At 44.6% G+C, this 17811-nt stretch overlaps 1 protein-coding gene across 2 annotated transcripts in view; it reads right to left on the reverse strand.

The window, feature by feature from the left end:
• The window catches only part of dnaaf9 (dynein axonemal assembly factor 9), a 100522-nt gene that overhangs the window by 21120 nt on the left and 61591 nt on the right, over nt 1–17811 (reverse strand). Inside the window, exons 24-30 of one of the 2 annotated variants that reach the window (XM_029712595.1) lie at nt 13703–13820; nt 13222–13310; nt 10712–10846; nt 10321–10381; nt 10159–10223; nt 4236–4409; nt 4053–4139 (exon numbers count right to left, since the gene is read on the reverse strand). In XM_029712595.1, coding sequence (XP_029568455.1) covers nt 4053–4139; nt 4236–4409; nt 10159–10223; nt 10321–10381; nt 10712–10846; nt 13222–13310; nt 13703–13820 — 729 coding nt within the window. Of the gene's footprint in view, nt 1–4052; nt 4140–4235; nt 4410–10158; nt 10285–10320; nt 10382–10711; nt 10847–13221; nt 13311–13702; nt 13821–17811 lie in introns of both variants that reach the window. The other variant, XM_029712596.1, reaches the window with a different exon arrangement.

Consider the following 17811-nt stretch of genomic DNA (forward strand, 5'->3'; position numbering starts at 1 on the left):
GTAGGAGGAACCAGGCTGGTAGTGGTCTGTTACAGTAGGAGGAACCAGGCTGGTAGTGGTCTGTTACAGTAGGAAGAACCAGGCTGGTAGTGGTCTGTTACAGTAGGAGGAACCAGGCTGGTAGTGGTCTGTTACAGTAGGAGGAACCAGGCTGGTAGTGGTCTGTTACAGTAGGAGGAACCAGGCTGGTAGTGGTCTGTTACAGTAGGAGGAACCAGTCTGGTAGTGGTCTGTTACAGTAGGAGGAACCAGGCTGGTAGTGGTCTGTTACAGTAGGAGGAACCAGGCTGGTAGTGGTCTGTTACAGTAGGAGGAACCAGGCTGGTAGTGGTCTGTTAAAGTAGGAGGAACCAGGCTGGTAGTGGCCTGTTACAGTAGGAGGAACCAGGCTGGTAGTGGTCTGTTACAGTAGGAGGAACCAGGCTGGTAGTGGTCTGTTACAGTAGGAGGAACCAGGCTGGTAGTGGCCTGTTACAGTTTATTACTCCTACAATACTGTACTGTAGGATCAGCTGCTGCTAGAACAGTGCCATCCGTTTTGTCACCAAAGCCCCATATACTACCCACCGCTGCGACCTGTATGCTCTCGTTGGCTGGTCCTCGCTTCATTTTCGTCACCAAACCCACTGGCTCCAGGTCATCTATAAGTCTTTGCTAGGAAAAGCCCCGCCTTATCTCAGCTCACTGGTCACCATAGCAGCACCCACCCGTAGCACGTGCTCCAGCAGGTATATTTCACTGGTCACCCCCAAAGCCAACACCTCCTTTGGCCGCCTTTCCTTCCAGTTCTATGCTGCCAATGACTGGAACGAATTGCAAAAATCACTGAAGCTGGAGACTAATATATCCCTCTCTAACTTTAAGCATCAGCTGTCAGAGCAGCTTACTCACTGTACCTGTACACAGCCCATCTGTAAATAGCCCATCTGTAAATAGCCCATCCAACTACCTCATCCCCATATTTATTTATGTTTTTTTGCTCTTTTGCACCCCAGTATCTCTACTTGCACACCATCATCTGCATATCTATCTCCAGTGTTAATGCTACATTGAAATGATTTTACCTCCATGGCCTATTTATTGCCTTACCTCCCTAATCTTACTACATTTGCACACACTGTACATAGATTTTTCTATTGTGTTATTGACTGTACGTTTGTTTATGTGTAACTCTGTGTTGTTGTTTTTGTTGCACTGCTTTGCTTTGTCTTGGCCAGGTCGCAGTTGTAAATGAGAACTTGTTCTCAACTGGCCTACCTGGTTAAATAAAGGTGAAATAAATCAAATAAAAAAATAAAAAAGGCTCTTCTCCCCCGATTGCTCAGTTTGGCTGGGTGGCCAGCTCTAGGAAGAGTCTTGAAACAATCCTGTCTCTGAGCTCTACGGACAATTCCTTTGACTTCATGGTTTGGTTTTTGCTCTGACATGCACTATCAACTGTGGGACCTTATATATACAGGTGTGTGCCTTTCCATATCATGTCCAATCAATTTAATCTACCACAGGTGGTCTCCAATCAAGTTGTAGACACATCTCAAGGATGATCAATACCTCCCGAGTGGCGCAGCGGTCTAAGGGTTTGGCCGGCCTGGGATGTCCTTGTCCCATCGTGGTCTAGCGACTCACGTGGCAGGCCAGGTGCATGCATGCTGACTTCGGGCGCCAGCTGTACTGTGTCTTTTTCCCGACACATTGGTGCGGCTGGCTTCCAGGTTAAGCAAGCAGTGTGTCAAGAAGAAGTGCAACTTAGCAGGCACGTGTTTTTGGAGGACGCATGGCTCTCGACCTTCGCCTCTCCCGAGTCCGTAGGGGAGTTGCAGCGATGGGACAAGACTGTAACTACCAATTGGATACCATGAAATTGGGGAGAAAAAGGGGTAAAAGAAATACCCTACAAAACAAGGATGATCAAATCATGTCCAATCAATTGTATATACAACAGGTGGACTCCAATCAAGTCATAGAAACATCTCAAGGATGATCAACGGAAACAGGATGCACCTGAGCTCAATTTCTAGTCTCATAGCAAAGGGTCTGAATACTTATGTAAATAAGGTGTTTGTTTTTTATTTTTAATACATTTAGAAAAACCTGTTTTCGCTTTGTCATTATGGGGTATTGTGTGTAGATAGATGAGGAAAACATAATTGTATACATTTTAGAATAAGGCTGTAACGTACATTTTTCGGAAAAAGTCAAGGGGTCTGAATACTTTCCGAATGCACTGTATATATTGTATTATACAGGGCACATTTGGAAAAAAGACCTAGATCGCAATATGTCTACAATGCCTTGCAAAAGTATTCATTCCCCTTGGCGTAATTTAAATGGATTTTTATTTTTATTTCATGTAATGGACATACACAAAATAGTCCAAATTGGTGAAGTGAAATGAAAAAAAATGACTTGTTTCAATAAATTCTAAAAAATAAAAAACGGAAAAGTGGTGCGTGCTCCCTTTGCTATGAAGCCCCTAAATAAGATCTGGTGCAACCAATTACCTTCAGAAGTCACATAATTAGTTAAATAAAGTCAGCCTGTATGCAATTTAAGTGTCACATGATCTGTCACATGATCTCAGTATATATACACCTGTTCTGAAAGGCCCCAGAGTCTGCAACACCACTAAGCAAGGGGCACCACCAAGCAAGTGGCACCATGAAGACCAAGGAGCTCTCCAAACAGGTCAGGGACAAAGTTGTGGAGAAGTACAGATCAGGGTTGGGTTAAAAAAAAATAAGCAAACGAGGGAGACTCCCCAAACATATGGAAGAAGGTACTCTGGTCAGATGAGACAAATTGAGCTTTTTGGCAATCAAGGAAAACGCTAAGTCTGGCGCAAACCCAACACCTCTCATCACCCCGAGAATACCATCCCATGCTGTGGGGATGTTTTTCCATCGGCAGGGACTGGAAAACTGGTCAGAATTGAAGGAATGATGGATGGCGCTAAATACACAGAAATTCTTCAGGGAAACTTGTTTCAACTTTCCAGAGATTTTAGACTGGGACGGAGGTTCACCTTCCAGCAGGACAATGACCCTAAGCATACTGCTAAAGCAACACTTGAGTGGTTTAAGGGGAAACATTTAAATGTCTTGGAATGGCCTAGTCAAAGCCCAGACCTCAATCCAATTGAGAATCTGTGGTATGACTTAAAGATTGCTGTACATCAACGGAACCCATCCAACTTGAAGGAGCTGGAGCAGTTTTGTCTTGAAGAATGGGCACAAATCCCAGTGGCTAGATGTGCCAAGCTTATAGAGACATACCCCAAGAGACTTGCAGCTGTAATTGCTGCAAAAGGTGGCTCTACAAAGTATTGACTTTGGGGGGGTGAATAGTTATGCACGCTCAAGTTTTCTGTATTTTTGGTATTATTTCATGTTTCCTTCACAAAAAAACATATTTTGCATCTTCAAAGTGTTGTGTAAATCAAATGATACAAACCCCACAAAATGTTTTATTCCAGGTTGTAAGGCAACAAAATAGGAAAAATGCCAAGGGGGGTGAATCTTTTCCCAAGCCACTGTAGGTCAAATAAATATAAAACAAATAAATGGAGAGGAGATAAGGAGAGGAGATAAGGAGAGGAGAGAAAGAGAGGAGAGAAGGAGAGGAGAGAGGAGGGAAGGAGAGAAGAGAAGGAGAGGAGAAGAGAAGGAGAGGAGAGAGGGGAGAAGGAGAGGAGAGAGGAGAGAAGGAGAGGAGAGAGGGGAGAAGGAGAGAAGGAGAGGAGAGAGGAGAGAAGGAAAGGAGAGAAGGAGAGGAGAGAGGGGAGAAGGAGAGGAGAGAGGGGAGAAGGAGAGGAGAGAGGGAGAGGAGAGAGGGGAGAAGGAGAGGAGAGAGGGGAGAAGGAGAGGAGAGAGGGAGAGGAGAGAGGGGAGAAGGAGAGAGAGGGGAAGGAGAGAGAGTTGGAGGGGAGAGGATAGAGGGGAAGGAGAGGAGAGGGGAAGGAGAGAGAGGGGAAGGATAAGAGAGACAGAGGTGGAGGAGAGAGGGAGAGGAGAAGGAGAGAGGGAGAGGGAGAGGAGAAGGAGAGATCATCTTACCAGCCAGGGTAGAGCAGGTAGCGTGCTCTCATCATCTGAGCCTCAGAGAAGCTGCTCTCAGACAAAATCATCTTCACATCCTCATTCCTATAGAAGAGAATGATGCATTGTTACGCAAGGAACCATGAAAATTACTGAAAGATTAAGACAGAAATGAGTTAAGACTCCATTAGTCTAATCTACCTAGTAACAGCTCCTCTCTCTGCCAGGATGAAGACAGCGTTGGGATTGGCTGACCGGATCAGCTGCTGTACGGTTTGGAGGAGAGGGTTCTTCTGTTCTGCTGTCAGTCCAGTGAAGATGACCGTACTCACTATACCTTGGCTGCACTGCTCCACCAGCTTCGGGAAGACAAATCTATAAAGTAGAATCAGATATACACTCAGAACGGCTAAGTCACTTTAATATCATCAGTTATGGTACAGAGTGGTTTAGCTCAGAGAAGGAGAGTGGGGGCCCGCAGTCCTTGTTAGCGGGCCACGTCGGTGGCATTGTATTATCCTCAAAGCGGGCAAAGAAGGTGTTTAGTTTGTCTGGAAGAAATACGTCGGTGTCCGTGACGTGGCTGGTTTTCTTTTTTGTAGTCCGTAATTGCCTGTAGACCCTGCCAGATAGGTCTCGTGTCTGAGCCGTTGAATTGCGACTCCACTTTGTCCCTATAACGACATTTCGCTTCTTTGATTGCCTTGCGGATCGGTTATAATGGTTATAAGAAATATTAGCGGATTCATTTAGTTAAATAATAATTGGGTTGCAGTATGCAAAATGGCAGCCATGCAGTACGGCGCCATCTTTTAGAAATTTAAGGAATGAATCCGAGCCTCCATCTTATCACCTGTGGAAGGCGGGGCTTCCAGCGAGGTGTGGATGTCATTGGCCTCGTCAGTAGTGATTGTAGATTCAACAGAAGTTGGGAGAGTGTGACTCCCCATAGTGTGTTGAACCTCATTTCCCTCCTTCAGGGAACAGTAGCTAGTCATAACTTTACGTTTATTTTGAGTGGTTCTCTTTTTTTTTGACTGATCGCTGAGTCATGCTATCTGGCACCTGTATGGCTGTTGGAGGCTGTATGAGGGGTGAGGTGGAGAGGAGAGGTGAGATGGGGTGAGGAGGAGAGGAGAGGTGAGATGGGGTGAGGTGGAGAGGAGAGGTGAGATGGGGTGAGGTGGAGAGGAGAGGTGAGATGGGGTGAGGTGGAGAGGAGAGGTGAGATGGAGAGGAGAGGTGAGATGGGGTGAGGTGGAGAGGAGAGGTGAGATGGGGTGAGGTGAGGTGAGGTGGAGAGGAGAGGTGAGATGGGGTGAGGTGGAGAGGAGAGGTGAGATGGGGTGAGGTGGAGAGGAGAGGTGAGATGGGGTGAGGTGGAGAGGAGAGGTGAGATGGGGTGAGGTGGAGAGGAGAGGTGAGATGGGGTGAGGTGAGGTGGAGAGGAGAGGTGAGATGGGGTGGGGTGAGGTGGAGAGGAGAGGTGAGATGGGGTGAGGTGGAAAGGAGATGATCGTGGAGGCTGTATGGCTGTATGAGGGGTGAGGAGACGGGATGATGGGGTGAGGTGGAGAGGAGACGATCGCTGTATAGTTTTCCAAGAGGAAAGGTGTGACCAGGGCTGTTGGAGGCTGTATAGTTATGTCTGGTCAGGACTACAGGAAACTGCTATCTACCAGGGATATAGAAGTTTATGTCTGGTCAGGACCAGGGCTGTTACGGTGACCGTATTACCGCCACACCGGCGGTCACGAGTCCTGACGCCAGTCAAATTCCACGTAACCGTTTAGTCACGGTAATTAGTCTTCTCCAAGCTCTGATGCTGCTGATGGTCCTTATTAGCCTACCGAACTAGCTAACTGCATGGTACTCAGCACTCTATTGTCTCTATAATCACTCTGACATCAAAGCAAATTTTATCTAAAATCTAATCAAACACTTCATGAGAGCCCATGAGCTCATGTTACACAACATTTCTATAGGCTGTGCAATTGCGCTAGAAAACAGAGTGATGGCCTCTATTAAAAAGAGGAGGATCTCATCAGCTTTCTATAGGCTAGGCCTACTATATTTATTTCTCAACTTTCCTAATATTAAGCAAATTGCTTCTCTTTAAAACAGGAGTATAGCCTACCTGGCTGAAAATGAACCAAGAGAAAACATCCTCCATTTGCTATTTAAGTGCATAGATTACATGTATTTTTTCCCGCTGCCCCTGTTTCAATACAGGTACATTAAAATGGTCCATTCTAAATCAAAACTCATTTCACACATACAGTGAGGGAAAAAAGTATTTGATCCCCTGCTGATTTTGTACGTTTGCCCACTGATAAAGAAATGATCAGTCTATAATTTTAATGGTAGGTTTATTTGAACAGTGAGAGACAGAATAACAAAAATATCCAGAAAAACACATGTCAAGAATGTTATAAATTGATTTGCATTTTAATGAGGGAAATAAGTATTTGACCCCCTCTCAATCAGAAAGATTTCTGGCTCCCAGGTGTCTTTTATACAGGTAATGAGCTGAGATTAGGAGCACACTCTTAAAGGGAGTGCTCCTAACCGCAGCTTGTTACTTGTAAAAAAGACACATGTCCACAGAAGCAATCAATCAATCAGATTCCAAACTCTCCACCATGGCCAAGACCAAAGAGCTCTCCAATGATGTCAGGGACAAGATTGTAGACCTACACAAGGCTGGAATGGGCTACAAGACCATCGCCAAGCAGCTTGGTAAGAAGGTGACAAAATTTGGTGCGATTATTCGCAAATGGAAGAAACACAAAAGAACTATCAATCTCCCTCGGCCTGGGGCTCCATGCAAGATCTCACCTCGTGGAGTTGCAATGATCATGAGAACGGTGAGGAATCAGCCCAGAACTACACGGGAGGATCTTGTCAATGATCTCATGGCAGCTGGGACCATAGTCACCAAGAAAACAATTGGTAACACACTACGACGTGAAGGACTGAAATCCTGCAGCGCCCGCAAGGTCCCCCTGCTCAAGAAAGCACATATACATGCCCGTCTGAAGTTTGCCAATGAACATCTGAATGATTCAGAGGACAACTGGTGAAAGTGTTGTGGTCAGATGAGACCAAAATGGAGCTCTTTGACATCAACTCAACTCGCCGTGTTTGGAGGAGGAGGAATGTTGCCTGTGACCCCAAGAACACCATCTCCACCGTCAAACATGGAGGTGGAAACATTATGCTTTGGGGGTGTTTTTCTGCTAAGGGGACAGAACAACTTCACCGCATCAAAGGGACGATGGACGGGGCCATGTACCGTCAAATCTTGGGTGAGAACCTCCTTCCCTCAGCCAGGGCATTGAAAATGGGTCGTGGATGGGTATTCCAGCATGACAATGACCCAAAACACACGGCCAAGGCAACAAAGGAGTGGCTCAAGAAGAAGCACATTAAGGTCCTGGAGTGGCCTAGCCAGTCTCCAGACCTTAATCACATAGAAAATCTGTGGAGGGAGCTGAAGGTTTGAGTTGCCAAACGTCAGCCTCGAAACCTTAATGACTTGGAGAAGATCTCCAAAGAGGAGTGGGACAAAATCCCTCCTGAGATGTGTGCAAACCTGGTGGCCAACTACAAGAAACGTCTGACCTCTGTGATTGCCAACAAGGGTTTTGCCACCAAGTACTAAGTCATGTTTTGCAGAGGGGTCAAATGCTTATTTCCCTCATTAAAATGGACATCCTTTTCTAACATTTTTGACATGCGTTTTTCTGGATTTTTCTGTCTCTCACTGTTCAAATAAACCTACCATTAAAATTATAGACTGATCATTTCTTTGTAAGTGGGCAAACGTACAAAATCAGCAGGGGATCAAATACTTTTTTCCCCCACTGTATATTATTTTGTACATGTCAAGACAATATTAAATGAAGAACAGTCTGATGGGTGACAATATTAGCCTACCACTTGTGAATTACATTTTATCTCTTGTGAATGATGCCCAGCATAAGGCAAGAAACAATGCCCTTTTGTATGCGACTTTTTCGAATCATAGTCGCACACCTCATGTATCCTAGCCCATAGTCCTATATGTTTAATAAGGTTAGTAGCCCATAGTCCTATATGTTTAATAAGGTTAGTAGTCCATAGTCCTATATGTTTAATAAGGTTAGTAGCCCATAGTCCTATATGTTTAATAAGGTTAGTAGCCCATAGTCCTATATGTTTAATAAGGTTAGTAGCCCATAGTCCTATATGTTTAATAAGGTTAGTAGCCCATAGTCCTATATGTTTAATAAGGTTAGTAGCCCATAGTCCTATATGTTTAATAAGGTTAGTAGCCCATAGTCCTATATGTTTTAATAAGGTTAGTAGTCCATAGTCCTATATGTTTAATAAGGTTAGTAGCCCATAGTCCTATATGTTTAATAAGGTTAGTAGTCCATAGTCCTATATGTTTAATAAGGTTAGTAGCCCATAGTCCTATATGTTTAATAAGGTTAGTAGCCCATAGTCCTATATGTTTTAATAAGGTTAGTAGTCCATAGTCCTATATGTTTAATAAGGTTAGTAGCCCATAGTCCTATATGTTTTAATAAGGTTAGTAGTCCATAGTCCTATATGTTTAATAAGGTTAGTAGCCCATAGTCCTATATGTTTAATAAGGTTAGTAGCCCATAGGCTATATGTTTTAATAAGGTTAGTATTACACCTCATGTAGCCTAGCCCATAGTCCTATATGTTTAATAAGGTTAGTAGCCCATAGTCCTATATGTTTAATAAGGTTAGTAGGCCATAGGCCTATATGTTTTAATAAGGTTAGTAGCCCATAGTCCTATATGTTTTAATAAGGTTAGTAGTCCATAATGAACTAGTGTAGCCCCACAAATGAACTAGTGTAGCCCACAGCCACATCAGGACCTGCTAAATGAACTAGTGTCGCCCACAGCCACATCAGGACCTGCTAAATGAACTAGTGTCGCCCACAGCCACATCAGGACCTGCTAAATGAACTAGTGTAGCCCACAGCCACATCAGGACCTGCTAAATTAACTAGTGTAGCCCACAGCCACATCAGGACCTGCTAAATGAACTAGTGTCGCCCCACAGCCACATCAGGACCTGCTAAATGAACTAGTGTCGCCCCACAGCCATATGGCACAGCCACATCAGGACCAGCTAAATGAACTAGTGTAGTCCACAGCCACATCAGGACCTGCTAAATGAACTAGTGTAGCCCCACAGCCACATCAGGACCTGCTAAATTAACTAGTGTAGTCCACAGCCACATCAGGACCTGCTAAATTAACTAGTGTAGCCCACAGCCACATCAGGACCTGCTAAATGAACTAGTGTAGCCCCACAGCCACATCAGGACCTGCTAAATGAACTAGTGTAGCCCACAGCCACATCAGGACCTGCTAAATGAACTAGTGTAGTCCACAGCCACATCAGGACCTGCTAAATGAACTAGTGTAGCCCACAGCCACATCAGGACCTGCTAAATGAACTAGTGTCGCCCACAGCCACATCAGGACCTGCTAAATGAACTAGTGTAGCCCACAGCCACATCAGGACCCGCTAAATGAACTAGTGTAGCCCACAGCCACATCAGGACCTGCTAAATTAACTAGTGTAGCCCACAGCCACATCAGGACCTGCTAAATGAACTAGTGTAGCCCACAGCCATATGGCACAGCCACATCAGGACCTGCTAAATGAACTAGTGTAGCCCCACAGCCACATCAGGACCTGCTAAATGAACTAGTGTAGCCCACAGCCACATCAGGACCTGCTAAATTAACTAGTGTCGCCCCACAGCCATTTGGCACAGCCAGATCAGGACCTAACATTAGGACAACTCAGAGTATGCTATTCTGTTCTTTAGACCTGTCTAAAATAAATAATGGGTTTATTGTGAAGGTGTAGGATATATTAAATAGATTTTTTTGTAATTTTTAAAATGTAGATGTTTCAAAGGTCTGCATCAGTGGCTTGTAGGCTGTGTGTGGAAGGCAGGAGATGCTAAATGTTTTTATGTTAATCTACGGTCAATTACCGTGAGAACGGCAGTTATTTGCTTGACAATCACTGTCTTGACAAAATGTCCGCCACAGCCCTAGGTGTGACCAGTGGAAGGTGTCCTGACCTGTGTTCCATGTATGAGCTGAGAGGGTCCACACAGGCTGTGACCGCCCCGATGGTGAAACAGGCCTGGACCACAGCATCTGGATGGGACAGCACCGCTTGGACCACTTCTAATACATCTGTACATCTAGAGAAAGAGACAGAGAGATATTCAGGGTTAAGCCTGGACCACAGCATCTGGATGGGACAGCACCGCTTGGACCACTTCTAATACATCTGTACATCTAGAGACAGAGACAGTCAGGGTTAAGCCTGGGTCACGTCTAATACATCTACACAGACACAGGAAAAAGAGATTTAACCAGTGGATTATAAACAGAAAGATCATCAGTGACACCAGCAGCTAACGGAGGGTATGTCTGTCTGGTTGACTTCTGTAACTACATGCTACTATAACAGAGCTAACGGAGGATATGTCTGTCTGGTTGACTTCTGTAACTACATGCTACTGTAACAGAGCTAACGGAGGGGATGTCTATGTGGTTGACTTCTTAACTTCATGCTACTATAACAGATGATCTTAGAGACCGGTACACAGATTAATGTGTACATACCCAGGAGTGAGCAGCAGTAGGCGAGGTTTCCCTCCAGGTGCTCTCTGCGTCTCCAGGAAGCAGGACAGGTAGCGCTGCAAGTGGGAGGTGGAGAAACAATCACTGCTGTCTGGACCTGGACGGTATACCACCCACCTACACATCAACACACACAGGAGAAACACTACAGTTAGACACCATCACTGCAGTCTGGACCTGATCGGTAGTCAACCCGCCTACACATCAACACACACAGGAGAAACACTACAGTTAGACACCATCACTGCAGTCTGAACCTGATCGGTAGACAACCCGCCTACACATCAACACACACAGGAGAAGTTAGACACCACAGTTAGACACCACAGTTAGGAACACCACAGTCGGGAACACCACAGTTAGACACCACAGTCGGGAACACCACAGTCAGGAACACCACAGTTAGACACCACAGTCAGGAACACCACAGTCAGGAACACCACAGTTGGGAACACCACAGTTAGACACCACAGTCAGGAACACCACAGTTAGACACCACAGTCGGGAACACCACAGTTAGACACCACAGTTAGACACCACAGTCAGGAACACCACAGTCGGGAACACCACAGTTAAACACCACAGTTAGACACCACAGTCAGGAACACCACAGTTAGACACCGCCGTTAGGAACACCACAGTCAGGAACACCACAGTCAGGAACACCACAGTCAGGAACACCACAGTCGGGAACACCACAGTTAAACACCACAGTTAGACACCACAGTCAGGAACACCACAGTTAAACACCACAGTCAGGAACACCACAGTTAAACACCACAGTCGGGAACACCACAGTCAGGAACACCACAGTTAGACACCACAGTTAGACACCACAGTCAGGAACACCACAGTTAGACACCACAGTCAGGAACACCACAGTTAGACACCACAGTCGGGAACACCACAGTTAAACACCACAGTTAAACACCACAGTCGGGAACACCACAGTCAGGAACACCACAGTTGGGAACACCACAGTCGGGAACACCACAGTCGGGAACACCACAGTCGGGAACACCACAGTCGGGAACACCACAGTCGGGAACACCACAGTTAGACACCACAGTCAGGAATACCACAGTCAGGAACACCACAGTCGGGAACACCACAGTTAAACACCACAGTCGGGAATACCACAGTCAGGAACACCACAGTCGGGAACACCACAGTCAGGAATACCACAGTCAGGAACACCACAGTCGGGAACACCACAGTCGGGAACACCACAGTTAAACACCACAGTCGGGGACACCACAGTCGGGAACACCCCAGTTAGACACCACAGTCGGGAACACCACAGTCGGGGACACCACAGTCGGGAACACCACAGTCGGGAACACCACAGTTAAACACCACAGTCGGGAACACCACAGTCAGGAACACCACAGTCGGGAACACCACAGTCGGGAACACCACAGTCGGGAACACCACAGTCGGGAACACCAGTCAGGAACACCACAGTCGGGAACACCACAGTCAGGAACACCACAGTCGGGAACACCACAGTCGGGAACACCACAGTCGGGAACACCACAGTCGGGAACACCACTGTTAGACACCACAGTCGGGAACACCACAGTTAAACACCCCAGTTAAACACCCCAGTCGGGAACACCACAGTTAGACACCACAGTCAGGAACACCACAGTTAGACACCACAGTTAAACACCCCAGTCGGGAACACCCCAGTTAGACACCACAGTCGGGAACACCACAGTTAGACACCACAGTTAGACACCACAGTCAGGAACACCACAGTCGGGAACACCACAGTTAGACACCACAGTCGGGAACACCACAGTTAGACACCACAGTCGGGAACACCACAGTCGGGAACACCACAGTTAGACACCACAGTCGGGAACACCACAGTTAGACACCACAGTCAGGAACACCACAGTCAGGAACACCACAGTCGGGAACACCACAGTCGGGAACACCACAGTCAGGAACACCACAGTTAGACACCACAGTCGGGAACACCACAGTTAGACACCACAGTTAGACACCACAGTCGGGAACACCACGGTCGGGAACACCACAGTCAGGAACACCACAGTTAGACACCACAGTCAGGAACACCACAGTTAGACACCACAGTCGGGAACACCACAGTTAGACACCACAGTTAGACACCACAGTCAGGAACACCACAGTTAGACACCACAGTCGGGAACACCACAGTCAGGAACACCACAGTTAGACACCACAGTTAAACACCACAGTCAGGAACACCACAGTTAGACACCACAGTCAGGAACACCACAGTCAGGAACACCACAGTCAGGAACACCACAGTCTGGAACACCACAGTTAGACACCACAGTTAGACACCACAGTCGGGAACACCACAGTCAGGAACACCACAGTCAGGAACACCACAGTTAGACACCACAGTTAGACACCACAGTCGGGAACACCACAGTCAGGAACACCACAGTTAGACACCACAGTGGGTCAGAGTTATAGTTCCTATTGACTTGTCTCACCTTCCTCCTTCTCTATTCAGCTGGACCAGGAAGTTAACCAGTCTGTTCTTGTGGCTGCCCGGTAGTCCAGAGATGATGGTTATGACCACCTGTTATCATACAAACACACAGGTACATCAGACTCCTGGACCATCAACAGAGGGTTGGTTACCTTGTCAGTCTGTCCTGTGAGAGGGTTAGTTCCCTTGTCAGTCTGTCCTGTGAGAGGGTTAGTTACCTTGTCAGTCTGTCCTGTGAGAGGGTTAGTTCCCTTGTCAGTCTGTCCTGTGAGAGGGTTAGTTCCCTTGTCAGTCTGTCCTGTTAGAGGGTTGGTTACCTTGTCAGTCTGTCCTGTTAGAGGGTTAGTTACCTTGTCAGTCTGTCCTGTTAGAGGGTTGGTTACCTTGTCAGTCTGTCCTGTTAGAGGGTTAGTTACCTTGTCAGTCTGTCCTGTGAGAGGGTTGGTTACCTTGTCAGTCTGTCCTGTGAGAGGGTTGGTTACCTTGTCAGTCTGTCCTGCCAGAGGGTTCCTGGTGTCTGGCGTGGAGAACAGTGCCCCCAGGTGGTCATCCTGGATGGGCTCCTGACCCACACTGCTCAGAGCAAAGTGCTGCAGGAACCTGTTGGAACACAGCAGCATTAGGAAGCATGTTGGGGTGGTTCAATGGGAGAACGCCTGGGCTATTGGCAGGTAGGGTGGGACATTTATATATATATACTACCGTTCAAACGTTTGAGGTCATTTAGAAATGTCCTTGTTTTTTAAAGAAAATCTAATTTTTTTGGTCCATTGAAATAACATGTTTCCAGCTACAATAGTCATTTACAACATTAACAATGTCTACACTGTATTTCCGATCAATTTGAAGTCATTTTAATGAACAAAAAATGTTATTTTCTTTCAAAAACATGGACATTTCTAAGTGACCCCAAACTTTTGAACGGTAGTGTATGTGTATATATATTAGAGGTCGACCGATTAATCGGAATGGCCAATTAATTAGGGCCGATTTCAAGTTTCCATAACAAATCGGTAATAGGCATTTTTGGACACCGATTGTGGCCGATTACATTGCACTCCAGGAGGAGACTGCGTGGCAGGCTGACTACCTGTTATGCGAGTGCAGCAAGGACCAAGGTAAGGTGCTAGCTAGCATTAAACCTATCTTATAAAAAACAATCAATCATTCTTAACATAATCACTAGTTAACTACACATGGTTGTCCTGCGTTGCATATAATCAATGCGGTGCCTGTAAATTTATCATCGAATCACAGCCTACTTCACCAAACGGGAGATGATTTAACAAGCGCATTTGCGAAAAAAGCACTGTCGTTGCACCAATGTACCTAACCATAAACATCAATGACTTTCTTAAAATCAATACACAAGTATATTTATTAACCTAAATATGTAGTTAAAATAAATTAATGTTAGCAGGCAATATTAACTAGGGAAATTGTGTCACTTCTCTTGCGTTCTGTGCAAGCAGAGTCAGGGTATATGCAGCAGTTTGGGTCGCCTGGCTTGTTGCGAACTGCGTGAAGTCCATTTCTTCCTAACAAAGACCGTAATTAATTTGCCAGAATTGTACATAATTATGACATAACATTGAAGGTTGTGCAATGTAAAAGGAATATTTAGACTTAGGGATGCCACCCGTTAGATAAAATACGGAACGGTTCCGTATTTCACTGAAAGAATAAACGTTTTGTTTTCTAAATGATCATTTCCGATTTTGACCATATTAATGACCTAAGGCTCGTATTTCTGTGTGTTTATTATATTATAATTAAGTCTATAATTTGATAGAGCAGTCTGACTGAGCGGTGGTAGGCAGCAGCAGGCTAGTAAGCATTCATTCAAACAGCACTTTACTGCGTTTGCCAGCAGCTCTTCGCTGTGCTTCAAGCACAGCTCTGTTTATGACTTCAAGCCTATCAACTCCCGAGATTAAGCTGGCAATACTATAGTGCCTAAAAGAACATCCAATAGTCAAAGGTATATGAAATAAAAATGGTATAGAGAGAAATAGTCCTATAATTCCTATAATAACTACAACCTAAAACTTCTTACCTGGGAATATTGAAGACTCATGCTAAAAGGAACCACCAGCTTTCATATGTTCTCGTGTTCTGAGCAAGGAACTTAAACATCAGCTTTTTTACATTAAACATATTGCACTTTTACTTTCTTCTCCAACACTGTGTTTTTGCATTATTTAAACCATATTGAACATGTTTCATTATTTATTTGAGCCTCAATTGATTTTTATTTATGTATCATATTAAGTTAAAATAAAAAAGTGTTCATTAAGCATTGTTGTAATTGTCATTATTAGAAATATATATATAAAAATAAATGTACCCCCCCAAAAATATATATATTTTTAAATTTATTTTTAATATATATATATATATATTTTTTATTTTTATTTTATTTTTATAAATTTTGTTCATTTTTATATAAAAAAATAAAGTTTTTAAACGCCTGAAGGTACCACGTTCATCTGTACAAACAATAGTTTGCAAGTAGAAACACCATGGGACCACGCAGCCGTCATACCGCTCAGGAAGGAGACGCGTTCTGTCTCCTAGAGATGAATGTTCTTTGGTGCGAAAAGTGCAAATCAATCCCAGAATAACATCAAAGGACCTTTTGAAGAAGCTGGAGGAAACAGGTACAAAAGTATCTATATCCACAATAAAACGAGTCCTATATTGACATAATCTGAAAGGCCGCTCAGCAAGGAAGAAGCCACTGCTCCAAATCTGCCATAAAAAAGCCAGACTACGGTTTGCAACTGCACATGGGGACAAAGATCGTACTTTTTGGAGAAATGTCCTCTGGTCTGATGAAACAAAAATAGAACTGTTTGGCCATAATGACCATCGTTATGTTAGGAGGAAAAAGTGGGAGGCTTGCAAGCCGAAGAACACTATCCCAACCGTGAAGCACGGGGGTGGCAGCATCATGTTGTGGGGGTGCTTTGCTGCACGAGGGACTGGTGCACTTTACAAAATAGATGTCATCATGAGGTAGGAAATTATGTGGATATATTGAAGCAACATCTCAAGACATCAATCAGGAAGTTAAAGCTTGGTCGCAAATGGGTCTTCCAAATGGACAATGACCCCAAGCATACTTCCAAAGTTGTGGCAAAATGGCTTAACTTCTTTGGGCTAGGGGGCAGTATTTTCACATCCGGATAAAAAACGTACCCGATTTAATCTGGTTACGACTCCTGCCCAGTAACTAGAATATGCATATAATTATTTGCTTTGGATAGAAAACACCCTAAAGTTTCTAAAACTGTTTGAATGGTGTCTGTGAGTATAACAGAACTCCTATGGCAGGCAAAAACCTGAGAAGATTTCATGCAGGAAGTGGCCTGTCTGACAAGGTGTTGTTGTTCTTGCTTCTGTTTATTGAAGAGTCAGGATCTTAGCTGTAACGTGACACTTCCTACGGATCCAATAGGCTCTCAGAGCCCGGGAAAAACCTGAACGATGACGAGGCAGCCTCAGGCTGAAACACATTATCGCCTTTTCCAAGTGGCCCATCAGAGGACAATGGAATTAGGTGCGTGCCCGATTCGACCCCGTGCAGTATTTTCCTTCGGCTGTTTAGCTAATTGCAGATTCCCGGTCGGAATATTATCGCTTTTTTACGAGAATAATGGCATAAAAATTGATTTTAAAGAGCGGTTGACATGCTTCGAAGTACGGTAATGAAATATTTAGAAATCTTTTGTCACGTTATGCGCCATGCGCACGACCGTGATTTACCATTGGGCTAGTGTCTAGAACGCACAAACAAAACGTCGCTGATGAAACATAACTATGGATTATTTGGGACCAAACCTACATTTGTTATTGAAGTAGAAGTCCTGGGAGTGCATTCTGAGGAAGAACAGGAAAGGTAAGACCATTTTTGTTATAGTAAATGTGATTTTGGTGAAGGCTAAACTTGCCGGGTGTCTAAATAGCTAGCCCTGTGATGCCGGGCTATCTACTCAGAATATTGCAAAATGTGCTTAATCCGAAAAGCTATTTTAAAATCGGACATATCGAGTGCATAGAGGAGTAATGTATCTATAATTCTTAAAATAATTGTTATGCTTTTTGTGAACGTTTATCGTAAGTAATTTAGTAAATTGTTAGTAAATTCCCCGGAAGTTTGCGGGGGTATGCTTTTTCTGAACGTCACATGCTAATGTAAAAAGCTGGTTTTTGATATAAATATGAACTTGATTGAACAAAACATGCATGTATTGTATAACATAATGTCCTAGGTGTGTCATCTGATGAAGATCATCAAAGGTTAGTGCTGCATTTAGCTGTCTTCTGGGTTTTTGTGACATTATATGCTAGCTTGAAAAATGGGTGTCTGATTATTTCTGGCTGGGTACTCTGCTGACATAATCTAATGTTTTGCTTTCGTTGTAAAGCCTTTTTGAAATCGGACAGTGTGGTTAGATTAACGAGAGTCGTGTCTTTAAATAGCTGTAAAATAGTCATATGTTTGAGAAATTGAAGTAATAGCATTTCAAGGGTTTTGAAAATCGCGCCACAGGATTCAACTGGCTGTTACGTAGGTGGGACGTAACAG

The sequence above is a fragment of the Salmo trutta genome, chromosome 25 (assembly GCF_901001165.1).
Source record: "Salmo trutta chromosome 25, fSalTru1.1, whole genome shotgun sequence".
In the NCBI taxonomy this organism is placed as follows: domain Eukaryota; kingdom Metazoa; phylum Chordata; class Actinopteri; order Salmoniformes; family Salmonidae; genus Salmo; species Salmo trutta.